Source organism: Nelumbo nucifera, chromosome 1, assembly GCF_055504915.1.
Source record: "Nelumbo nucifera cultivar China Antique chromosome 1, China Antique-T2T, whole genome shotgun sequence".
NCBI lineage: Eukaryota > Viridiplantae > Streptophyta > Magnoliopsida > Proteales > Nelumbonaceae > Nelumbo > Nelumbo nucifera.
Window position 1 is genome coordinate 57,856,500 of NC_142649.1, and position 27,252 is coordinate 57,883,751.

Genomic DNA, 27,252 nt, shown 5'->3' on the forward strand with positions numbered 1-27,252 from the left:
TAACTTAAAATATAAACTAAGGGGCCTAAGGCCCAATAACTCCCTAACTATACTATGTAAATAAAAACAAGTTATATCAGCCCAAAACTCAACAGATATCATTGACCTTCCCTGCAAACAAAACTTTTGGAACTCCTAAGACACCACAAAGCACTTCGTCGTCCAAGGATTTTTGACTTTCTTCTTCATCCCTCTGTGTTTCTTCTCACTTACCCTGTTCCTCCTTCGGAAGTCCGTTCACATTTTGGGAAAATCATCTTCTGTGCGTGAACTCCTCCAATGTTTCTGAGATTCTATGCCACCCCATTTTCCTCCTCCCTTCTGGAATACACACAATCTACCTCCTTCCTTCCCCTAGTCTTTCAGTGAGTATGACAAAAGCATGGTTTAAAATGTCGCGAAATGTCGGAAATATCGCCCGACATATGTCGGTGTCGAGACCTAGCGACATAAATTTTACATGAATTAAAAAAAAAAATACAATATGTCGGTCGATATTTCGACCATTTTGGTAAATGTCGACAATATCGTTCCAAAAAACAAAAAAAATATATATATAATATATCGAAATATTTCCAAGTATATGTCGACAGCATATATTTGAACTACAAACATCTCATATCAAACAAAAAGAGACGTTAAACAGGAAAAAGAAGAGGGTTTTTTGATAAAAAAAGAAGAGAGTTTTACGTTTTAGCTTGTGTACCTGGAGCTGGAGTACAACTTCAGGATCTAACCAAGCACAAGAGTGGTCATGCGCTGAAATATCTTTTTCTTGGAAGCAGGACGTTCAGCTTATGAAACTTTGAAGAAATTTCTCTCATCTTAATTCAGATATGCAATAACCCTATTTCTCTCTCACGGTGAATAACCATGAAAAACCTAGGAAAAAAGAAGAGAGAGAGAGACAGAGAGAGAGAGGGCAGTGGAAGGTGTGAACTCAAGGTCGAGAAGGAGAATGCTCTTCGTCATCTTCTATTTTTTTCTTGAAGGGCTTCATTGAGTGCTGGTTTACTGCTCACTGGTTGCAGACACATTCTGCGTCTCTTCGACATTTGAGGAAGCTGAAGTTCATCCGAATGAAATTGAAACCTCAGCCTTAATTTATTTAAACTTTAAAGACTTGTTATAGTCCATTATGATCTATGGAAGCCTATAGACCATCACAATAGCAAAACCTAAAATGGAATCTTTAAAACACCATTATATAAACATGTTACAATGCAAGAGGGTCTATTGTAATATTATAGACCTCATAAAAGGGAACTTGTAAATAGAATCTTTATTTCACTCTTATTACAATACATGAAGGTCTACAACAATAATGTAGACCCTCACTACAAAAGCCACTAAAATAAATAAATAATGAGAAAATTAATATTTGAGATAAATTTACAATATTCATTAGAAAACAAAAATAAAAATCAGAAAATGTTAACAAGTTAGTATTTTTATAAAATATTTATAAAAAAGAATTAACAAAAAATAAAAACAAAAAGAATAAATTAATTACTTTATAATATAAAACAAAATATTTTTCAAGTAATAAAATATTAACTAGTTAGTATTTTTAAAATATTTATTAAAATCAGAAAATGTTTATTAAATTTTGCAATTAATCATATTCTACATTTAATATAAAAGATCAGAATAAATTTATTAAATTTTATACTAAATCATAATTATTATAAATTTAGTATTAAAAATCATAATAAATTCATTAAGTTTTATAAGAAATCAGAATTTATCATAACCTTAATGCTACAAAAAGGAGAATCAGTTTATTAAATTTATAATAAAACATAATGTATTATAGCTTTAATATTTAAAAAATCAGAATAAATGTATTTCTATTTACTAGTGTGAAATAAATATATTAGAATTTATAATAAATCAGAATTAAAAATAAGAAAAGAAAATATCAGATAACCTTGTAAAAACATCAAAATGCATAATAAATGAGTAAATCGTCATTTACTAATTTGTTACTGATCTTAGTTTCTTAGCTTTATATAATGGTTGGGAATAAGATAATAGTCTAGAAATATGTATTAATGCTTTTTTTATCATTTTACAAAATATCATTGCATATTTTCACATATTTCATAATATTTCCACAATGTCTCTAATTTTTATAATATTTCCCCTCGACATTTCCGACATATGTCCTATATTTTGGTAAGCGACATTTCCATCGACATCGACATTTTAAACCTTGGACAAAAAAACCTTTACTATTTCATTTGATTCTTGTTGTGAAGACCTTCCCTTCTTCATCTCTCCTTCCCAACCAGAACCGTGCCATCCATGAATCCTTTAAACCAGTTGATAGTTTCTTTAATTAGAATAACCATCGACCTTTTGTTTTCTCTAACCTTCAACTTTGAGCATCCACCAACTTCCTCGATCAACATTTTTTTCTTCTCTATTGTAATCTCCTTCTGCCATTTACTTTCTCCAAGGTTTCTTATTTTCCCGAGGTTTCTCATTTTCTCCATCTATTCCTTGAACAAGTTTCCAGTACAAACTCTAAAGCTTGAAGTTGGGTTGGGAGGCAAGCATGGAACAGTGTCCTGAGGGTTGAGAGCTGGGAGGGGAGCGCCCCGGAACTTGGTTTGGCAAGAGATTTTCCAGAAAGATCACCTCTATTTGAATAACCCTCCAAAAACAAGTTTCCAGTACGCATTCTAAAGTAACTGTCATATCAGTCTCAAATTTTTTAAGGCAGAGAAAGAGCTAAAACCGAGTTGGAGTAATCTGGAGGAGGGGGAGAGGGAGACAACATTCGAACAGGGACTGAGTTGGAGGATGCTGAGCTCAAGAAAGTTAGTGAAACAGTGGAGATGAATGTTGAAAAGGATGGAAAGGGAGAAAATTCCACGTCAAGAGTTTACAGCAGGAAACAAAAAAATAGAACTAGACCTTTGCAAGAAGATGAGGATGTTGACGATGAGGGTGGTGTAGCTTTGGCTTTAGAGGGGGAGGTAATTATTGATGAGACTCACAAAATTGAGAGGGTGGTGGATATGGAAAGGGTGTTGAACAAAGAGGTAGAGGTTAGTAAAACATTGGGTTTATTTTTTCTGGGGGGAGGGGTGGGGGGAAGGGTTTTGCTGGGTAATCTTTTAGGAGGTTGAAGAAAAGTCTAGAGAACTGTTGAAGGAGGAGGAGACATTCATCTCAGGCATTAATGTAGCTGGTTCTGTTTCTTTGGTGGTTGAAGTGAATGAGAGTTTGAAGATTGGCGAAAACATGGAAGAGGGGAATTCTAAGAGAGAAGACTTGGGTGCAGTTCACTTTTTCGAAAAGAATGTGATATTTGAATTAGAAAGGCTGAGTGTGGTTGTCATTGTTTTAAGGTAGCGGATGGGAAAGGTTAGGTGGGATCTCTTACTTATGCTTGCTTATTTCGGCATTATGTGTAAGGAGGTTTTTTCTGTTATTCGGGTTAAGCATTTTTGTATTGGGGGTGGGGAATCTCAGGATGCTAATGGTGTTTTCAGGGTTGATTTTCTAAGGCCTAAGGGGTTGAGTTGAAAGTCTTGGTCTTTCCTTTTTTGGGTGATTCCTTATCACCCTATGGTATCTTTAATCTGTTTTGTTAATAAATTTTCTTTTTTATTTATCTTCAAAAAATTACATAAATACCCTTGCATGAGGTGGCTGCTTATAAAATTAAAGAAAAAGGTTAACAAGCCCATGAGACTAAAGGCCCATTAACACAAAAAAATAATAAACATAAAATTGAACTAAACTAAGGCCCATCCGCCCTAATATTTCTGCACTCCCTTTCAAGCTGACCATTGATGTCAATCATACCTATCTTGCTTACATACTGTTGCAATTTAGCTTTAGGAACTCCCTTGATAAGTACATCAGCTAGTTGTTCTTCAGATGCAATGAAGGGTAGGCAAGCTTCCCTAGATGCCACCCTCTCTCTAATGAAGTGTTTGTGTACCTCAATATGCTTTGATTTTTCATGTTGGATAGGATTATGTGCTATGCTAATGGCCGCCTAATTCTCACAATTCAGCATTAGGAGCTTGTCATATTCAACACCCATTTTCTCCATTAGAGATTGTAACCACAATAGCTCAGATACACTTTGTGCCATGGCTCTATATTCTGCCACAACTAAAGACCTAGTCACCAGTGATAGTTTCTTGCTCCTCCAAAAAACCAGATTTCCAGCAACCATAGTACAATGTAGGCCTCTTATCAATACATCCTGCCCAGTCTACATTTGTACATGTTTCCAATTTTCTGTGACCATGCTTTGAAAAAAGGATACCTTTTCTTGGTGTACCCTTCAAGTAACACAGAACTCTCTCTACCACAACCATATTTATAACTCTAGGGGCATGCATAAATTGGCTAATGACATTAACAACATAAGAAATGTCAAGGCATGCATAAATTGGCTAATGACATTAACAACATAAGAAATGTCAAGGCACATCATGCATAGGTACAACAACTTTCCTAGCAACCTTTAGAACATACTTACACTGAGAGCTTATGATTCAAATCAATAGGTGTGATAGCAGGTAGTACCCCAAGTTTGCTTGTTTCAGTGAGCAAGTTAAGCACATACTTACGTTGGGTAGTGAAGATGTCGACTTTGGACCTAGAAATTTCAATCCCCAAGAAATATGTCAATGCTCACAATTCTTTAAAAATTCAGCATTAAGGAAGTACTTGAGGCTATCAATCTCTTGCATATCATCACCAATAACTAAAATGTTATCCACATAGACAATAAGATGGTAACTAGTGCACCTCTCCTCTTCACAAAGAGGGTATGATCTGACCGTGTGTGTATATCCAAAGTGAACAAGGGTGTCCCTAAAAGTGGTGGAGGGAGTTAATAGAGAAGACCTGATAGCAGGCTTTGTGGGGAAGCTAGGATGTAGATCAGAGGACTTAAATGGTTTGAAAAGTGGACTACAAAAGAAGGAAATAAGAACAAAGAAAAGGAAAATGAGTGAAGTGGAGAGATTGAAAAGAGATGTGGAAGGTGATAAGAGCTTTGGGGTGAAAGGAGAGAGAAGTAGTGATGACTATGAAGTAGTGGTGAGGAGCTGTAGGGAGGTAAGAAAGAGATGACTATGAAGATACTTAGCTGAATGTGAGGGGCATAGGAAGTGCGAGGAAAAGAGCTACAATCAAAGTGGTAGTTAAGAAATATGACCCAAACATTGTTTTAATACAGGAATCCAAGAGAATGGAGTTTAATGATTGATGGGCAATGAGTGTTTGGAAAGCTAGGGGGATCGGTTGGGTGGTTTTTCCCTCTTGGGGTGCCTCAAGGGGGATAATGACTGTGAAGGAGGGATGTGGTTTTAGGACTGGAGGAGTTGATTGGGAAATATTCAATTTCATTGAAGTTCAAGCAACAGGAGGATGGTTTTGTGTGGGTGCTTACAAATGTTTATGGACCAAATGACTATAGAGAGAGAAAGGAATTGTGGGAGGAGTTGACTGATATCAGAGGGCTATGGGATGGGCCCTGGTGCGTGGGTGGGGACTTTAATGTGATAAGATTCAAGGAGGAAACCAATAATATCAATCAAAGAGTGACAACTAGTATGAGGAAGTTTAACCGGTTTGTGGATGTCTTTGAACTTAAAGAGATTCCCTTAGCCCATAAGACATTCACCTGGTCAAATCTCTAAGCAAATCCCATCTGCTCCAAGCTAGATAGGTTTCTGATCTCTTTGGATTGGGAAGAACATTGGGGGAATTTAGACTCTAGGGTTCTTCCTAGATTGACATCTGACCACTGGCCTATTGTGACATGTAAGGAGCAGAGGAGTGGAGGACCTTCCCCTTTTAGGTTTGAAAATATGTGGTTACTCCATCCGGGGTTCACTAAAAGAGTAAGGGAATGGTGAAGTGAATGCAACCCAATAGTGGAATGGGAAGGGATGGGATTCCATAAAAATTTACAATTTCTGAAAACAAAGATCAAGGAATGGAATCAATTGGAGTTTGAAAGGATTGAGGAAAGAAAAAGAACTTTGATGGACCAAATTGAGAACTTAGATGTGAAGGAAGAGAGGGGAGAGTTTGGAGAGGCAGACAAGGAGCATAGAAGAAGTATGAGAAGACAGTTAGAGGACTTCCTACATAAGAAGGAAATAAGTTAGAGGCAAAAATCTAGATGTAGATGGCTGCAAGAGGGGGATAGGAATACCAGCTTCTTTCATTCTCTGGCTAATGGAAGGAGGAGGAATTTTATTTCCAAACTGGAGGTGGATGGAGTTGAGTTGACACAACAAGATGAGATTGCAAGGGCCTTTGTAGGACATTTTAAATCTATCTTAAGGAAGTCTGTGAGTAGGGGGTGTAGATGGAAGGTTTGGACTGGCCAGATGTGGGGGTTGATTTGAAAGAAATTAAGGAGGTTGTTTTCTCTATGGATAGAACAAAAGCTCCAGGTCCAGATGGGTTCGCAGTGGCCTTTTATCAAGATTGTTGGGATACTTTGAAAGATGATATATTGTTGGTGTTTGAGGAATTTCACAGGAGAGGAGTGGTTAACCTGGGTGTGAATTCCACCTTTCTGGCTAAGGTGTTGTCTCTAAGATCTTAGCTGAAGCCTTTTTCTTCTCTTTCTTTTTCAGTTTTTATATCAAAACAGGTTGTCCAAACTCTTCTACTTGGTATCGAAGCAAGTTTCAAGATTTCTTGAGCTGCTCCATCATGCAGCCCTAGATCGGCTGACTGCATGATAAGATAAAGGGCTGATTGAAGACTTCAGGTAAGCCCAATTTTTTTATTTTTTTATTTTTGGTGGAATTGCAATCCCTTGTAGCTGGTCTAGGGTTTTACACCAAAATCAGGAAGAACTGGAGAAAGGGGGAGAGTCTTGATTTAGTAGGACTCTTCGACTTTGACCAAGGAAGTGGTGCTCTAGTTTTCTAGGGTTCCTTGAGGTTTTTTGAAGGGGGTGGTTCAAGTCCCAGCCTTTTTGGAGGTCTCTAGAGGGAGCTACAACCTCTACTACTCTCTCTTCTCCCGCTCCCATGGAAAAGGGAAACTTTGGAGGGAGGGACTTATAGGGCTCTAGGAGGGTGTTTGAGGTTTCCAAAGGAGATAAATACCCTTTTTTTTCATCTCAAATTGATTTCCTAATAAATTCTGGGAGTTATAAAGGGTTGTGGAGTTGAAAACAAATTTACAGGAGAAATGAGATCAGGGAGAGGAGGTGTTGGAGACCTCTTCGGGGTCGGGACCATCACTACAGTCAAGTTGGATGGTGCAAACTACTTAGAATGGTGACAATCTGCCAAGATGGCCATTGGTGCTCATGGGAAATTGAGGTGATGACTTTGCTATGCAATTCCATATTGGCCCATATAAGTAATAATTTTTTATGGGCTAACACAGCTAAGGAGATTTGGGATGGAGTAGCAAAAGCCTATTCACAGAATGAGAATGTTGTTAGAGCCTATTAGTTGAGAAACAAAGTGATTGCTACTAGGCAGGGAGATAAATTTGTTGCTATTTATTTTTCAGCCCTCAAAACCTTATGAGAGGAGATAGATCATTTGGAGATTGTGGTTTGGAAAAGTGGCAAAGATGCAACAACTTATCAAAAGCTGGTAGAGAGGAATAGGGTTTTTGAGTTTTTAGCTGGACTTAACCCTAAGTACGACATTGCACGATAGCATATTCTTTCTCGAGACAGTGTAACTCTCTCTCTCTCTCAGGCATATGCCTTTGTGTCTGGAGAGGAGAAGGTGAATGTGATGATGAGGAACCCAGGCCTTGAGCAGTTATGGTTAGCACAGTGAAGCCTAAGCCAGGTGGGGACAAGGGTGGAAATGGACTGAGGAAGGAGGACAAAAAGGATTTGTTATGTGACTACTGTAAGAAATCCAAACATACAAGAGATACTTGTTGGAAGCTTTACCCACACCTTGTATTGAGCCGGCTCAAAAATAATAAGCGAAATGTGAATATGGCAATAACTGGTGATTTATCAGGGCCACCTACTACAACGTCACTAGAGTCTGTTGTAGCAGCTGTAGTGAGAACCGAATTGGAGAGATATGAGTAGTTTCTGAATCAGAAGGATACAACCAACTCCAACTCATTATCAGGTAGACAACAAGGTGCAGGTGGATCAGTAGGTAGTCATTCTACTTGGTTTGTACACACAAGTAGTTCACACGCCACTGCAAATTATGTAACCACTACAGGTAAGGGGGGACCTCCCTAGATTATAAACTCAGGAGTCTTAGAACATATGACCAAAGTTCCAACATTTTCACCTCATACCACCTCTGCTCTGGCAGAGATAAGAGTTTCCACAACTGATGGATCACATGTTGAAATTTCTAGGAAAGGGTCTATCAAGATAACCGATACCATTACCCTACCTTCTGTCCTTCGTTCCCCTAGATTGAGGACTAATTTCTTATTTGTTAGTAGCTTGACAAAGAACTTGAACTGTTCATTGATTTTTTTCCCCTGGTTATTGTGTTTTGCAGGATTTAGAATCAAAGAGGACGATTGGGAGTGGTCGTGAGGTGAATGGAATCTATCTTCTTGATGCGCTTCCCAGTCACCAAAGTCATCATGTCAGCAAGAGTATTGAATCAAATTCAGTGGGTCAGATTATGCTTCGGCATAATCGGTTAGGACATTTGTCTTTTGCTTCTTGGTGTTTTTTGTTTCCAAAATTATTTGAGTCTGTCAGTTTGTCTAGTTTGGAGTGTGAGGGTTGTCAACTTGAAAAGCATTGTAAACATTCCTTTAAAGCAAGTAACAAAAGATGTTCTTTTGTTTTTTATATTGTTCGTACTGATGTGTGGGGGACATACCATGTTTCCTCTATGGGTGGCTATCGGTATTTTCTTTTGTTTGTGGATGATTACTCTTGGTACTCTTGGATATATTTGATGAGATCCCGTGATGAAGTACCGTCTTTGGTTCAACAATTCCATCAGATGGTGCTGACACAGTTTGGGGTACGAGTGAAAGTGTTTAGATCAGACAATGCTAGAGGGAATACTTTGAAGAAAAACTGGCATCATACCTATTGGAGAATGGAGTTGTCCATCAGAGCAGTTGTACATACACTCCACAACAAAATGGTGTACAAAAAAGGAAGAGCAGACATTGTGGAAGTAGGAAGATGCATGATGTTGAGCTCTACAGCTCCAATTCTCTTTTGGGGTGATGTAGTTCTTATAGCGGTTTTCTTGATTAATCGGGTGCCTTCTTCATGTTCTTGGATATAGCACTCTGTTCAGCCTTCTTTTTCTGAGGGGGAGACATTACATATTCCTCTAAGGGTGTTTGGATGTGTATGCTTTGTCCATGTTCTTGGTCCTAATCGCTCAAAGTTGGAGCCTAAGGCGAAGAAGTGTGTCTTACTTGGGTATGCAAGAAATCAGAAGGGGTACTGTTGTTATGATCCAATCTCCGGGAGTCGGTATGTTACTATGGATGTCACCTTTTATGAGTACAAACCTTTTTTCTCGAGGAGTTCTTCTCAAGGGGAGTGTTTTGGAGGAAGTGAGCAATCTATACCACTTCCAGTTCCAGCTCCTTTACCTACTCCAGTGTCTAACCTACCTGTCTCACCCATTTTGCCACCTCCATTGGGTCCTATCTCTCAGTGTTTTACACGACATCACCTACGACAGCACTGGGATGATGATTTCTACAACAGGGGAACCCACGTCATCCCTATTGGCTCATCGGAGATTCCAGGTTCGACTGACATAGACCCAGGTATGCCTCTTGTTTCCCCTTATGGTTTAGTTCCTATTGATACTACTACACCTGCTAACACCATTGCATATGACCTAGATCCCCCTATTGCCCTCAGAAAAGGGAAGAGGAAGTGCACTGCTCATTGCATCTCACACTATCTTTCCTACAATGGATTATCCCCTTCCTATCGAGCCTTCATTTCCTCCCTTGACTCTGTCTCTATACCCAGGAGTGCTAGTGAGACTCTCTCCAAACCTAAGTAGAAGACAACAATGCAAAAGGAAATGAAAGCATTGATTAAAATTCAGACATGGGAGATTGTGGATTTGCCTGATGGGAAGGAGACAGTTGGATGCAGATGGGTTTATACAGTGAAGTACAAGGCTGATGGGAGTATAGAAAGATCAAGGCGAGGCTAGTTGCAAAAGGGTGTACTCAAACTTATGGCATAGAGTACTTGGAAACTTTTTGCACCAATGGCAAAGATAAGTTCAGTCCGGATTCTTCTATCACTAGTGGCTATATACTCTTGGACACTCTTCCAACTTGATGTGAAGAATGCCTTTCTCAATGGGGACTTGCAAGAGGAGGTGTATATGGATCTTTCGACTAGCTTCTACAATAATGTGTATATGCCTTTCTCTATCTTCCAAGCCTCCCTCTGTGGTATTCTGAAGATTGAGAGATACTAAAGAGGTAAGTTTGTTAGAATTGATTTTATTAGGGTAATCCTACTCCCCCCCCCCAACGATATGTAATTTCTCTTCCACCCCCACTAGTCTTCTTGCACACCTCTCTAAGATTGGGCACCAAAAGCTACTTTCTTTGGGATTTGCACCTAAAGGAAGACTTAAGTAAATCATAGGCCCACTAGTGGTAGAACACTTCAAATAGGCTGCTATAGATGAAAGAACTCCTTCCTCCAAGTTAATTACTGCAATACAACTCTTCTCCAAATTGATTTTTAAATTTGAAACCCTTTCTAACATTGATCAGACCTTTCAGATTATTCACCTTTCTCAATTCATTTCCTTCATAGAAGAGATCTGGTAAACTGAATATATAAAGAGATCTGGTAAATTGGGAGACTAACACTATATTACCCTTCAAATAGGGGCAGAAAACAACACTACTGCATTACCCTTCATACCTCTAAAACACCACCAATACCCAATTTCCATGGGCTGCCAAAACAACAACCATCAAAGTTTAATTTAATAATGGCTGGAGTGGAGAAAAATCTGATTGTAGCCATTCTTGACAAAAATGAATATGCTACATTCCCATTCTGAATGATATCACCAGAAGAAAAATGCTTCTGAATGATATCATCAGTAGGGAAGCAGGATTTCAGTGCAGCAATTTGAATATCTACTCAATTGGGTCAAGACATCAGCAAAAGCAGGATTTCTTGCAAGAGAAGGTGTGGATCAGATTGATATGTATTCAGGGCCCATCAAGAATCAGTTAATGAAGAAAAAAACAGTACCACTGAAATTAAAACATTTCAAAGGAAAAAGTTGCCCACATTTATCAATGAATTACGCATTATTTCTCTATTAATTGGGGTACTTTAGCTTATCTACCTTAATGTGGATGCCATGAACAATGTTTAATGATAATAGTTTGCATTGCATATAACCAAGGTTCAAAGTTTCAATACACCCCAATGCGCTGGAGGGGGTGTATTAGGTGTTTCAATCACACTATTTACTTTTTTTTTTCAAAAAATGCTTGGGGTGTTGTCTAAGGCCTGTCTGCCTTCTGAAATGTGTGAAAACCCCAAAAAACCCATATTTAGCGTATTGGTGACCAACCAATACGATACGTATAGGCCAATACGTTGCAAAATTTTGATCCTTGCATATAGCAAAAGATAAGGTAAGTCAATGAAGCAGATAAAAAGCATTCTACTAATCTTCTTCCATCTGCCAAATGATAAATACTAATTACTAGTTCACATAGACTGAAAACCTGCAACACCTGTAAGAATTTCAATCATATTATCCAAGTCTAGTATTTATTTAGTGAGCACCCATTAGGTATAATATATATATATAGAAATTCACCTGTCCAGGGATAGATGGACGCTGGGCCCGGCTGCCAGTAGCAATCAGGATATGCTTTGCAGAATAGCACAGTTTAGTACCATCTATCTGTATCACCTCAACTTCATGGGGGCCAATTATCCTCCCCTCGCCTTCAAACAATTTAACCCTAGTATTTGACAATAATCGCTTGTATATTCCATTTAATCTAACTATTTCTTGTGTCTGCAATGTCAATCAAAAATAGAAAATAAAATATATTCCTTCCAATGGTACAAATGAAAAATAAGAGAGAATACAGAAACGGGGAGGAAGAAATAGCATCAAGAGAAGAACACACGACTGGCATAAAGTTATGTTTATAAAAAACAATTAAATGGATAATTTCATCTCCAATTCCAATAATAAATAGATCAAAACTCCTATCAGTGGATCACTTATTCTGATGTCCCTTTTGTTGGCACAAAAACAACCAATTAAACAGAATTGCAAGAAAAGGATTTTAGTGTGTTTTTATTTGGGAACTCAAGTTGGAGTCAAAAACCTCCATGTAAAAGACACCTGTTGAATACTACACTATGATGGGAAGCATCTATTAACAGCTAGAACCTTGAAAGAAAAAAAAAAAACAAATACTTTCTTAATACAGTCTCATAAAAGCTTGAGCTTACCTTCAAGATTTCACAGTTAAAAGAATAGAAATCTAAAAACAAATCATAAAAAAAATAAAGTTTAGAAATGAAGAATCTGGTCATCTCATTGTATACATTTGCCAGTTCTTTTCTTTTTTCTTTTTTTTTGAAAAATGGCAAATATATAAAAGGATATGAAGATATACCTCCTTTTCTTAATGAAGTTTTATTTGATTCTTCAAAAAAAATGTAGGCTTATGCATCTTAGAAAAAACAAAAAGGAGGTATATCAAATAGCGCCCAAAGCTAGAGACCAAAAAACCATCTGCACCCAATGATCCCTGAAATTCTTGGAAGTGAGGCCTCTGAATTCATTTAAAACACAAGTCCAATGTATTGAGTGTCTCTCTGCTTTACGATGATGTTCTCCCTGTATTTGATTTTCCTATAAAAATAATTAACAGAATAAAAGCACACACCCCAATGATTCATTTTGCGTTTTGCCTTGAAATTCTCCTCTTCTCTCATCTGTTTTCTCCTCTTTTCTCACTTAAATCTATAAACATTTTTCGTATACATTGATTAGATTATACTGGTTGGTATCAGAGCAGGATTTTATTTTCTCTTTGAATGAAGTCCAAACACATCTAGGATCAGCGAAGTGTATGAAAAATTAAGTTGTCTAGTCAATAGCTCATAAACTGCCTATTTTTTGGAGAACTTTTGGAGAGTTTTGAAGCTGCTTATATGCTAGAAATTCAATCTGTTGAATTGTGCCCAAAAAATCAACAGATATATCAAAGATCATGTTGGTTGACCCCTTTTTTCACCAACTCTGTATGGCACCGGACAATGGGTTTGAGTCGGGTGGATCATCTGAACCAGGGGGTCAATCACGTGACTCTTTAAGCAGTCATGTGGCAGGGGAGGAACATTTAAAAGTTGACCCAATTGAAACAAATGGGCCAGTCAACAGAATTAGTGGGCTTCATACTTTAAAAGAGGCTGGCCCAGTTCTTAACAAGACACACACTTTAAAAGGCACATGACCAGCCTTCTGGGGCGATGATGGACGTGGTGATGGACGCGAAGTTTGGTCCATCATTGTCCCCTTTGAACACCCCTCGACTCTCTGCTACAGGAAACAGCAGACCGGCAGAGACTTCATCTTGGTTTTGGGTCCCAAGCAAAGGAAAACAAGTCGTTTCCCCAGAACGGCGCAATCCAAAATACCAGAAGTCTCCTTCGCATGATCAATCGAAGTCTTTTGAGGTTTCAAAAGCGGTGGTTTGCAGTAAAACTGAATTCATTGAAGAGGAGTTCTCGTCGGAGGAAGAGAACTGGTCAAACTCCGACACTGAGGATACAGTTAGTCTTGGAAGTGTGGATCAGCATATGTTGATGGCCTTTCTTGACAATGAAAGTTTCAGCACTGAACAATTGTTTCTAGAAGATAAAAGCTCGAGCTTGATAGAAGGTACTAGATAAAGCCCTCTCAGTACCCGGTTTCACCCAAGGAAGCAACAAATTTGGAAGGCTTTACAAAGGAGAGTCAGGGTACACCTAAACCAAAAAATAATCCCAATTCAGCAGAGCAGCACAAGCCGGTTAGCAGTGTAGTGGAACAGAACTCTCCTATGCCATTGAATGCAGATCCATCATTTGGGGAACAACTTGGAGAGGTCACTTCAGCTGCTATGGCTAACATAGCTTCAGTTGAACCAAACTTGATCCCACAGTTGCACCTTAGAGAAGGATCCATCCTTGAACCGCTTCCCCATTCAGGTCTAGTCAAACACAAGTAGAAAGGCGACCGACAAGTCTTTGATACACAACTTTATCAGGAAGGACATCTCCATCATCAACTCCCAACTTATGATTGGGATCAATTGGAGTTTCAGCTGGTTTACAATCCAATTTCCCTACTTCCTGAAGCAGATCAAGGACATATTTCCTCTGAGAAATATAAATGCCCCTCTTTGAACTTGCGACCTCAATCCCTAGTGTTGAGCAGAAGAAGAAGAAGAAAGGAAGGAAGAAGAAGAAGAAGAGAGAAGAGGCTGCAGACTTAAAGCCTCAAAAAGAACTACTTCATGCGAGTGAAGCATTTGTATTTATACTATACTGGCCGTACAACACAAGAGGACTACAAAAAATTACAAAAATACCCCTGCAGGCACTAAACCTGTGTACAGTACATATAATACACCTATCAATACTCCCCCTCAAGTTGGAGCATAGATATCAATCATGCCCAACTTGTCACAGAGACCTTGGTGTCTGGAATTGTTTAGCCCCTTTGTAAAGATGTCTGCTAATTGGTCTTCAGAGCTGATGTATGGAGTGCATACTTCGTCTGTGATGATTTTCTCTCTGATAAAGTGCTTGTCAACTTCAATGTGCTTTGTTCTATCATGTAGTACCGGGTTGGCAGCGATACTTATAGCTGCCTTGTTGTCACAGAGTAGAGTCATGGATTTGTCTACTGGAAAACCCAACACTCCCAATAGATTCTTTATCCACATACCTTCGGCTACCCCGTGTGCCATTGCACGGTACTCAGATTCAGCACTAGATCTAGCTACCACAGTTTGCTTCTTACTCCTCCAAGTAACAAGGTTCCCTCCTACAAAGGTGCAGTAACCACTAGTAGACCTTCTGTCACTTTGAGATCCAGCCCAGTCCGCATCTGTGTAAATTTCAACTCTCAAATGTCCATGTTTCTGGAATAATAAGCCAGCACCCGGGAACTTCTTAAGATACCACAGTATTCTTTCCGCTGCTTCAAGATGAGTGGACCTAGGTGCATCCATGAACTGGCTAAGGACACCAACAGCATATGCTATGTCTGGACGAGTCATAGAGAGGTACAACAATCTCCCTACAAGCCTCTGAAATTGCTTCACATCCTTAAGAGGTTCACCTTGGCTGTCATTTAACTTATGGTTGGGGTCAATGGGAGAGTCAACTGGTTTAACCCCAATCTTTCCAGTGTCCTTAAGCAAGTCTAGGACATATTTCCTTTGGGAGATGAAGATACCCTTTTTTGATCGGGCAACCTCAATTCCAAGGAAGTATTTAGCGGGTCCTAGATCTTTCACTTCGAACTGAGTAGCAAGGAAGCCCTTCAAACTTTGAATCTCATCCTTCCAGTCACCAGTAACAATTATGTCATCCACATATACTATTAGGGCAGCCATTTTACCTTCTACCCTTTTTACAAACAGTGTGTGATCTGACTGATATTGCTTGTATCCTCTCTGCTGAACTGCAGTATGAAATCTGCTAAACCAAGCTCTTGGTGATTGCTTCAACCCATATAAAGACTTCTTTAACTTGCACACTTTCTGTTCACTTCCTTGAGCCAAAAAACCCAAGGGTTGAACCATATAAACTTCCTCTTCAAGGTCACCATTCAAAAAGGCATTCTTGATGTCGAGCTGATGTAGATCCCAATTCAGATTGGCAGCAAGAGAGAAAAGTACTCTAATAGAGTTCATTTTGGCAACAGGGGCAAAGGTTTCTGCATAATCAACTCCATATACTTGAGTAAAACCCTTTGTCACTAAACGAGCTTTATACCTCTCCACAGTTCCATCAGCCCCATGCTTAACAGTGAACACCCATTTACATCCAACTGGATCCTTCCCCTTAGGGAGATCAACAAGATCCCACGTGCCATTCTTATGAAGAGCATCGATTTCTTCCTTCATGGCATTTGTCCATTCTGGTACTGAGAGAGCTTCTGCCACATTCTTGGGAATAGGAATACTGTCAATGGAGGAAAGGAATGCACGAAATGAAGGTGAGATGTTCTCATAGGAAACAAAGTTGGAAATAGAGTGTTTAGTAGTGCACAACCTAACACCTTTCCTGTGGGCAATAGGAAGGTCAAGATCATTAGCAACAGGGAGGTCAGGACCATCATTGGGAGTCAAGTTACCTGAGAGAGTATGATCTTCCCCTGAGGAGTTTGATGGCACTTGAGGTACAACTTCTGGATTCCCCACGGCTCTTGAACTTGGTTAGCCTTTATGACGACGAGAAAAAACACGGAAAGGTGGAGGATCAGGAAGAGAAGGGGGAGAAGGAGAAGAATTAGGAAGAGGAGGAAGCTGAACCAGTTTCTCTTCATGCCTACACTCCCCCTAAGGAGAAACAGGAAAGAAGGGCTCATCTTCAAAGAAGGTAACATCCATGGAGACATAGAATCTCTGAGAAACAGGATCAAAGCAACGATACCCTTTCTGAGAGAATGAGTAGCCAAGAAATATGCACGGGATAGCACGGGAGTCTAATTTTCCCCGGGTGGGAGATAGGTTTTGGACAAAGCATCGACAACCCAAAACACGAGGAGGGATAGAAAGAAGAGGGGCCTTAGGAAAGAGAAGCTGATGTGAGGCTTTGTACTCTAACCAACGAGAGGGCATTCGGTTAATGAGGTATGTAGAACAAAGGACAGCCTCAAGCCAAAAACGTTTGGGAACATTCATGTGGAGTAGTAAACCCCGTGCCACTTCAAGTAGATGTCGGTTCTTCCGTTCAACCACACCATTTTGTTGTGGCGTACGGGCACAAGAGCTCCGATGAAGAGAGCCATGTGAAGCAAAGAACTCCGTGAGATCACTATGAAAAAACTCTTTTGCATTGTCTGACTGAAATATTTGAATCTCAGTCTGAAATTGGGTGAAGACCATCCGCTGAAAATCTTGGATAATTTTTGGTACTTCCTCACGGGTTCGCATTGGATATACCCAAGTGTATCTGGAATAATCGTTAATGAAGGTAATAAAGTACTTGTAGCCACTCTCAGAAGGTAAAGTAACAGGGCCCCACACATCCGAATGCACAATGTGAAAAGGAAACTCAGATTTACTATTTCATTTAGGAAATTGAGTTCTACAGTGCTTGCTTAACTGACACGTTTGACAAGAAAAATTGGAAACAGACACGGACTTACACAGTTCTGGGAAAACAACTTTCAACGACTCAAAAGACAAGTGACCCAGCCGTATTCTCCAGCATATAGAGTCCATCAACCATACGACCCCTACCAATCGTCCTCCCCGAGGCCAGATCTTGAATCACACAATAGGAAGGGAAAAAAGTCACGGAACAGTTTAAGGAATTTGTAACACTACTGACTGAAAACAAATTCATAGGAAATTTTGGAACATGAAGAACATTAGAAAGAGTAAGGCCAAGGGGAAGAGAGAGAGTTCCTTGACCAGCTATGGGAGAGTATGATCCATCAGCTAGTCTCACTTTATCTCTTCCAGAAAGAGTGTGATAAGTTTGGAAGAAAGAGGACATACCAGTCATGTGTTTTGACGCTCCAGAATCAATGATCCATGGAGAGTCAAGGTCGTGAGAAGCAACATGGAAAGTTGTGGCAGGATTACCTGATGTGGATGCAAAAGAGGTGGTGGGAGGAGCATCCATCTGGCGAATTGTTCTACCATAAAGCTCCAAATGGTCACGGAAGGAGTTGACAATATCCTCCCTTGGGTCGGATCCAGAGTAGTTATGTTGGCCATGTGGTGGTTGAGTCACAGTGGAGGTGGAGGGCTGATTCTCCCGAGTAACCATATTGGCCATGTGGTGTTTCTTGGTACCTTGCTGCCCGGGTCTTCTAATACCATCTGAGCCTTGCTTCTTAGGTAAATCCTGAGCCCACTTCGGTTTCCCATGGAGATCCCAACAAGTATCTTTGGTGTGTCGGGGCTTCTGACAATTAGTGCACCACAATCTTTCCTTATTCATGGTTCTAGGTTTAGAAGAACTCAAAAACAAAGGTACACTGCCTTACAGAGCTGCTACAGTCCACAACTAGGCACTTGCTGATTTCCGGTTTCACAGAGAACCAATCACAAACACTGCAGCTGCAGTACTAGTTTGTATGACCTACGCTTTGTAGGAGTCCACAGAACCATATACGAACACTGCACTTGCAGTGTAACCAGGTCTAGATGACCTACAATTTTACAACTTTCATGCAGCTTCACGGTGGGAACAGCAATACAAGTGCTGATATCCACACCTAATCAGTAGGAACAGCAATACAGCAATACAAGTGGTGGTTCAACACACCTAATCGGCTGATATCCACTTTCCAGGGCAGCCGAACAGTCACTTAGGGTTTAGGGTTCAACAACAGTCCCTTAGAGAGCTGAATAGAGCAACACACAATCGGAGGAGGGAAAAACAAAATAGCCGAGCAGTCCCTACTCAGATTTCTGGACATTAACAGTCCATCGAAAGAGTGCAAGAAGAGAACCATAAACAGAGAAACTTCAGTTCAGTACCCAGGTCACCCGAACTGTGAATAGGCAGTACACTCATGGACCCAATCTTCTCTGCAGGCCAGAACCCTTCTTCGAACATCTGGGATGGTTTTCTACAGTCTTCTTAGTCGAGCCACCTCAGAAAACATGAAGCAGAACCTTGTTCTGCGCTAGGAAGTTGAACAGTCAGCTTTCTTGTAGCAGAACCCTACTCGGCAATGAAGACTAATCGCAGCATTAGGGAATGCTTCCTCTTCCTTGTCTTCGAGCATCAGGACTATAGCTTCTACGCAGGAGTGAAGAGAGACCTCAGTTGGTTGTTTTCCAGGCCTAGTCGGTCCCGCTCTGATACCATGTTGAGCAAAAGAAGAAGAAGAAAGGAAGGAAGAAGAAGAAGAAGAAGAGAGAAGAGGCTGCAGACTTAAGGCCTCAAAAAGAACTACTTCATGCAAGTGAAGCATTTGTATTTATACTATACTGGCCGTACAATACAAGAGGACTACAAAAAATTACAAAAATACCCCTGCAGACACTAAACTTGCGTACAACACATATAATACACCTGTCAACACCTAGAAAATACCGAAGATTTCCAAGATCTTTAATTTCAAATTCAGTAACAAGAAAAGACTTTAGTTCAGCAATTCTAGAGATATCATCCCCTGTAATAACAATGTCATCAACATATACTATCAACATAGTCACTTTTCCATTTGCTCTCCTGATAAACAAGGTCTGGTCAACTTGAGATTGAGAAAAGCCAATTTTTAAGATAGCTTTTCTGAATCTGTCAAACCAAGCTTTAGGGAACTATTTAAGGCCATAAAGGGATTTCTTCAAACGACAAACCTTTCCTTCACTCCCAGGGATGTTCACTCCAGGAGGAAGTTCCATCTAAACTTCTTCCTGAAGGTTGCCATTAAGGAATGCATTCTTAACATCCATTTGACACAAGAGCCAAGAATAATGGGCAGCAAGAGATATGATAACTTGAATTGAGTTCATCTTGGCTACTGAAGCAAAGGTTTCCTGATAATCAATGTTGTAAGATTGAGTGTAGCCTCCACAAGTCAAGCTTCATACCTTTCAACTAAGCCATCAGCTTTATGCTTCACTATGTAAACCCACTTGCAACCAACAGGAACTTTTCCCACTGGAAGAGAAACAATTTCCCATGTCTGATTTTTCTCAAGCGCTTCCATTTCCTAGTTCATAGCATCCTTCCAATGAGGGAACTACACTGCCTCAGTAACATTGTGAGGGATAAAAACAGAAGCAATGGAAGAGATATATGCACAATAAGAGGGAGATAAGGTGTTATAAGAGACATAATTTGAGATAGGATATTTAACACATGTCCTTTTTGCTTTACGAATCGCAATAGGAAGGATAAGGTCAGAAACCATACTAGGAAGCTCAGTAACAGGTTCACCGCAAGTATCAGAAACAAGAAGAGGTTCAGAATCCAGATTACCCGAGTCCGGGAAGTCAGATTGTAATGGACATTCAATCTCTGGAGTCATCATCTTTTTTCGTCTAACGAACCACTGGTGCCAAGATCAAGGAAGAGGAGGCAGAGGAGGAGGCACAAGAGGAGTATTACTACTGCCACAAGGAGGAAGAGGAGAAGGAGAAGGATCGATTATACCAGTTACAACTAGAGCAGGAATCGGCATACAAAAAGGAATATGATCTTCACTAGCATTCTCCCCCTAAAAGAAGGATGAGAAAAGGAAAAGAAGGGAGTAGACTCAAAGAATGTAACATCTTTGGACACAAACCTTTTTCCAGAGTGAGGGTCATAACAACGGTGCCCTTTTTGGACTGAAGAATATCCCAAGAAGACATACTTAATAGACTTCAGATCAAATTTCAACCAGGAAGGACTCATGTCGTGGACGAAACAAACGCACCCAATGACCTTAGGAGGAAGATGGAAGGTATCCTCATCGGGAAAAAGGAGCAGATGAGGAGACTGGAGATGAAGGGTCCGCGAAAGAAGTCTATTAATAAGATATATAGCTGTTTGTACAGCATCCCCCCAAAACCGAGTTGGGACATGCGTCTGGAATAACAATCCCTTTGCAACTTCAACCACATGTTTGTTTTTCCTCTCTGATACTCCATTTTGTTGGGGGGTATGAGGACATGAACTTTGGTGAATTGCTCCTCTCTCTTCAAGGAAAGTTTGTAAGTGCTTCTCAAAGTATTCCTTGGCATTATCAGATCTAATAATCTTAATCTTCTTTTCAAATTGTGTCTCCACCATATTAGAAAAGCCTTTTATAATTGAAGGAACTTCATCTCGGCTCTTCATCAAATACAACCAGGTATATCGCAAGTAGTCATCAACAAAGAGAATAAAATATTTATAACCACCCATACATGGAATAGAATAAGGTCCCCAAACATCAGTATGTATTAAATGGAAAGCAACATTACTTCTCTTGTTACTTGCAAAATATGTGGTTCTACATTGCTTTGATAGTTGATAGACTTCACATTGTAGACCAGAACTAGACAAGGACTCAAATAAACTAGGAAACAAAACCTTCAATGAACCAGAAGGCACATGCCCAAGACAGTGATGCCACAATTTCAATTGACTTAGTTTTTCATCATGACAGGACTCAAACTGAGACATTAACCCAAACTTTGGAGACTGATCAAGAAGATAAACTCCATCGACTTCATGTCCACTGCCAATCATCTTCCCCGTATTCAGATCCTGGAAGACACAATAAGATGGAAAGAATGTTACAGAACAATTATGAGACTTTGTAAGAGAGCTAACAGATAAGAGATTTCTATGTAGTTGTGGGACATGGAGAACTGATTTTAGAGAAAGGTTGTTGGTAAGTTTAACTTCACCCAAACCCGAGATTGGGGTCTGAGATCCACCAGTAACAATAATCTTACCTTTCCCTGAAAAACTTTTATACGTGGTAAAGTAGGAAGGCATACCAGTCATATGATCACTGGCTCTTGTGTCAATTATCCAAGAGCCAGAGGATGAAGCATGACACGCAAGTGCAGTACCTGATTTTGCAAAGGCATTGGAAGGTGTATGTAAACCAGCAGATGTAGGCAACCCACTCTTTTCAAGATGGAGCAAGATGCCTCTCAATTTTTCCATTACATCAGAGGTGGCATGAGTAGATGCCTGAGCAAAAGAACTTCCCTCAAGCATGTGAGTCTGAGAATCATGACTAGTTGTAGCAACATGAGCATTTACCTTCTTTCTGGTTTTAAACTTCTCAGGCTTTAGGTGGGGGTTTAGTTTCCAACACCCATCCTTGGTGTGCCTTGGCTTCTTGCAAAATTCACAAACTACATCTTCATGTTTACCAGAACTCTGTTTGGGTTTTGTAGACACAAGAGCTGTGTGCTCACTGACAGGAACTTGCATCATGGCAATCCTCCTACTCTCTTCATTCTGTACCAAAGAATATGTCGTGGAGAGTGACGAAATATCAGCACTAAGGATGTGTTGCCTGGTGAAATCATAATTGGCATTTAGTCCAGCAAGAAAATCAAAGACTCGGTTTTTCTCAATGCACTTCCTGTATTGTTCAACATCAATAGGATTCTTCCACTCCAAAGCTTCTAAATGGTCCATTTCTTCCCAAACTGATTGTAAGGAAGAGAAATACATGGCCACCGATTTCTCCCCCTGTCGCATATTACATGCTTCTCTCCGCAACTGATAGATTCTAGTCGTATTCTTCGCTTGAGAATAAGTTGAAGTTAACATATCCCAAATGTCCTTAGCTGTTGGAAGGAACATATAGTTGCGGGCAATGTGAGGCTGCATAGAGCATACTAGCCATGACATAACCAGCAAATTATCCTGCTCCCATTCGGAATAATTTGGATCTTCAGGCTTCAGCTTAGCTTCCTTGTCGGTAATAAACCCGAGCTTACCTCTTCCTCCAATTGTGAGCTTAGCTGATTGAGACCATTCAAGAAAATTTGTTCCATCAAGTTTTACAGTAGTAATTTGCCCTCCAACACTGTCATTACTTCCCGGGAGGACAGGTAGGTACGTACACATCCTTGTGTGAATCCATTGATCACCACCCCTCTAAAAACACTTTTCTCACCAACACCACAATCTTCCAACACTAGATGAACACCCAAACACCTTTCCTTGAAGGTTAAACATGGGCTACAACAATAAACAAAAGAAAAGAAGGTGCTGGCGGCAAAATAGGGGAAGAAAAAAATTCCTAAAAATAATTTTAGGGCTCCAAAAAATCTGAGACTGCTTCCTGTAATCTAAAAAAATCACCACGCTTCAAACGCAAGTAGGTTTAATAGCAACCAGCCCACCATGCGAGCATGCAAAGCCTAAACTCCAAATCTGTAATTTTTGCCAATTTCATCTAAAAAATCCAAGAAAAATGTAAAATAGCTTCAAGCCTCCATGAAATGTATATCAAAATTCCTCTAAAAATGAGGCGCATCAAGGGGTGTCAAAACCACAAATGAATGCCACCGACTGTACGGACTGCTAACGTCAACCAACGGCGTGCTGACGTCAGCAGGATCGTCTGTTAGTCACGACCAGCGTCGGATGCTCTCCTTGATCTTCCGATGCTCTGATACCTAGTTAAAGTACTTGAGATTCGAGAAGAAGAAGAGAAGGAGGAGAAGAAGAAGAAGAAGAAGAGAGGAAGAAGAGGAATTTGTCAAAGAAATCAGGTATGTTACTATTCACTCCAGAAGAGCTTTCTTAACCTTTTTAAGAAAATTACAAATGGGCCTTTGAATAGGCGCCCAAATACAAAAAAAGGATGAAAGGACATAAATGCCCTTACATTCTCAACAAAAGGATCTCCTTAGAAGGGAAAGGCCGGATATTGTAATGTTACAAGAGACCAAGTTAGTTGAACTTGACAAAAGATGGACTAGAAGTGTTTGGAAATCTAAAGGAATTAGTTGGGTTTCAGCACCTTCTTGGGGGGCTTTAGGTATTGTCACCTTTAGGAGAGGATGTTGTAGAGGTTGTGGAAGAATTAATAGGGAGTTTCTCAATATCCCTCAAGTTTAAAAGTGTGGAGGATGGTTTCAGTTGGGTACTAAACCAATGTGTATGGACCATGTAACTATAGAGAAAGGAATGAATTCTGGGGAGAATTATCAGGGATTCAGTATTTGTGGGATGGTCCTTGGTTTTTTTTTTTTTTTTTTTTGGGGGGGGAGGGGGGATTTTAATGTAATCCGCTTCACTAATGAATCAAACAACCCCCTTCAGACCATAACAACTAACATTAGGAAGTTCAATGAGTTCATCAACAGTTGCGAGTTAAAGGAACTTCCTCTGCTACAAGCTCACTTTACATGGTCTAATTACCAAGAAACCCCAACCTGCTCAAAGCTAGATAGATTTCTTTTTAATGAAAGTTGGGAAAGTCATTGTATGGATTTGGTAACTAGAGCTTTACCCAGAGTTACTTCTGACCATTGTCCCATTGAGTTAGGACAAGAACCTTTTAGGCATAGTCCTCGACCCTTCAGATTTGAAAACATGTAGCTGACACACCCTGACTGTGTGAAGCCTGATGAAGATTGAGGAATGGTTGAGGGAAGATATAAGTGGGGTGAGATTCCACAAAAAACTGAGAAGTTTGAGATCAAAACTAAAAGAATGGAATAAAGACCATTTTGGGAGATTAGAGGAATCAAAATCATCTTTGCTAACCCAAATAGAGGAGTTAGATGGGAAGGAGTCTCAAAGAACCATGAACATGTAGGAGTGAGAATTGAGATGGAAGTTGAAGAGGAATATAGAAGAGGTACTAATAAGGGAAGAAATCTCTTGGAGGCAAAAATCTAGATGCAAATGGATTAAGGAAGGTGACTAAGCTTGAAGTGGATGGAATGACTTATGAGTCTCAAGAGGAGATAGCCAATTGTTTCGTTGCCAACTTCAAATCTATTCTAAGGAGGCCTCTAGGTAACAGGGTGGAGTTGGAAGGTGTTACTTTGCCAACACTTTCTGAGGAAAATAAAGGATGGTTGGAAAGGCACTTTGAGGAGGATGAAATTAGACATGCTATCTTTTCTATGGATAAATCTAAAGAAGCCCTGGGGCCGGATGGCTTTACTATGGCTTTCTTTCAAGTTTGTTGGAATGTCATTAAAGAAGATTTGCTTGAAGTCTTTAGAGAGTTTGAGGAAAGCTCAATAACAAGGCAAGGAGTTAACGCTACTTTTCTAGCCCTGGTTCCAAAGAAGAAAGAGGTTATTCATCCAAAAGACTTTAGACCTATCAATTTGGTGACTAGCATTTACAAGATTTTGGCCAAGGTCTTGACGTTGAGGATCAAAATGCTCCCTCAATCATCAGTCAAGCTCAAGGTGCTTTTGTTTAGGGGAGACAAATAATTGATCAAATTTTAATAGTAAATGAATGTGTGGAGGAGATGCGAAGATCAGGTAATCAAGGCTTTATTTGTAAATTGGATCTTGAAAAGGCCTATGATCTAGTGGACTAGAGCTTCTTGTTAGAAGTGCTTAGGAAGTGCGGGTTTGGGAATATATGGTGTAAATAGATGAAGGGATGCCTTTCCTCCTGTCATTTTTCTGTTCTAGTCAATGGGATAGTTAATGATTTTTTCCTAGCCTACAATGGCCTAAGACAAGGTGATCCACTATCCCCCTTCTTATTCACTTTGGTTGTTGATGCTTTTAGTAGACTTTTGTCAAATGCAGATAGGGTTGGGTTATTGAGAGGTTGGAGAATAGGTAAAGATAGAATGCTGATAACCCACATTCATTTTGCAGACAACATTATCATTTTTTTATTGGAAACAGTAACTTCATTAATATAACTTAAGAATAACTTTCCAGATTTAAGTACAGTTGTCAACGCCTAAGTAGGTGTTGAGCCCCCAGTAATCTTTCTTACTAAACTACCCAGAACATTCTCTCCCTCATAGTCCCTTGTTTAGCCAACGTGTCAACCAAAACCATTAGCTGATCTCCTTGTCCATTTGAAGCATGCACCGATCTCCCTTGTTATGTTGAGGATTTCCCTTATGGGCTATCTATAAATCCAGGCTCCCAACTTACTAGATTGCAGCCACTCAATCAACAATTTAGAGTCTCCCTCTATCTCGATTTGGTGTAACCCCAATTGTTTTGCATATCTTACACCTTGAAGCAAGGCCATCACCTCCGCTCTCAATGAGTCCCCCACTCCTATTGGTCCTGAAAACAAAGCCACAATTCTTCCATTTTCATCTCTGAATACCCCTCCTATACCCGAAGGGCCTAGGTTACCTCTTGAACTCCCATCAAAGTTCAATTTCACTCTTTGTTGTGTTGGTGGGGACCACAATTCCTGCACAATAGGTTTCATGGAAGTTGTAGAAGCCACCACTTCCCAATTCCTGTAAATGTCTTCAGCTGAGAAGTCTTTAAACAAATCCAAAGTTTAAAGATCATTTGGTCAGCTAGGAAGTAGTGAGCCGAATCAAAAAAGAAGGGGGGCTAGGGCTAGGATAGATAGCTAGGAAGAACAAAGCTCTTCTAGGCAAGTGGCTTTGGAAGTTTCCCTTGGAAAGAGAGAGGTTAAGGCATGAGGTGGTGGCTATTTCAGGCACCCTCCCTAATTTCCTCAAGTATGTAAGATATGACGTCTACTCTGGTAATTCTGTTCTTTTTTGGGAAGATATTTGGGTGGGCTCTCAACCTTTAAAAGATCACTTTCCCTCCCTTTACACTATCTCCCTCTTTAAAAAGGAGCAGGTTTCAAGATTTCTTTCTCCCCCAGTTCTCCCCTTGTCTTTGAACTGGAATTTTGGGTTTCGTAGAGGTTTAAGGGATGGGGAATCTACTTGTGTCTCTAAGCTCTTGCTTCTTTTGGACTCTATTTGTTTGGACCTCTCTAAACCCGATAGAAGAATTTGGACCCTAACTCCTAATGGCTCCTTTACTTGTGCTTCTTATCTTGAGTTGCTCTGTTCTGCCCCTCTCTCTTTGGAGTTTCCCTGTCAAAGAAATCTTGTCAAGGCCCATTCCCCCTAAAGTAGTTGTTTTCTGTTGGGAAGCTTTTTACAGTAAGATCAATACTATGGATAACCTGCAAAAGAAGAGACCTTTCCTTTGTATATCCCCAAACTGGTGTACTTTGTGTAAAATGCATAGTGAGGATCACCACCACTTGCTGTTATCTTGTTCTTTTGCTGGTAATATTTGGAAATGGGTCTTTACGGTGTTTGGGTGCAGGTGGACCTTGCCCTCTGAAGCAAACCTGCTTTTTGATCCGTCTACTTTTGGGCAGGCAACTAAGAGGGAAACTAATGTGGAAGTGCATCACAGCAACCATTTTGTGGACTATCTGGGAGGAAAGGAATTTTAGAATATTCCAAGAAAAGGAAAGAAGCATTGACAAAGCAAAGGAGTGCATTATGACAAGAACAATTCATTGGCTAAAAATTTCAGATCTGTTCAAAGGTTATTCTTTTGATGATCTTTGGAAAAGTTGGGCAAAGGTGGCCTCCACTACAAATAGAGTGGAAACCTCCTACAGATGGTGTGGTAAAGCTGAAC

At 39.9% G+C, this 27,252-nt stretch overlaps 1 protein-coding gene across 4 annotated transcripts in view; it reads right to left on the reverse strand.

The window, feature by feature from the left end:
* Positions 1-27,252, reverse strand: part of LOC104585819 (glutathione reductase, cytosolic) — a 77,073-nt gene that overhangs the window by 43,084 nt on the left and 6,737 nt on the right. For all 4 annotated transcript variants that reach the window (XM_088894175.1, XM_088894191.1, XM_010242819.3 and 1 more), the window contains exon 6: positions 11,799-12,002. In XM_088894175.1, the coding sequence (XP_088750301.1) occupies positions 11,799-12,002 (204 nt within the window). The remainder of the gene's footprint in view (positions 1-11,798; positions 12,003-27,252) is intronic.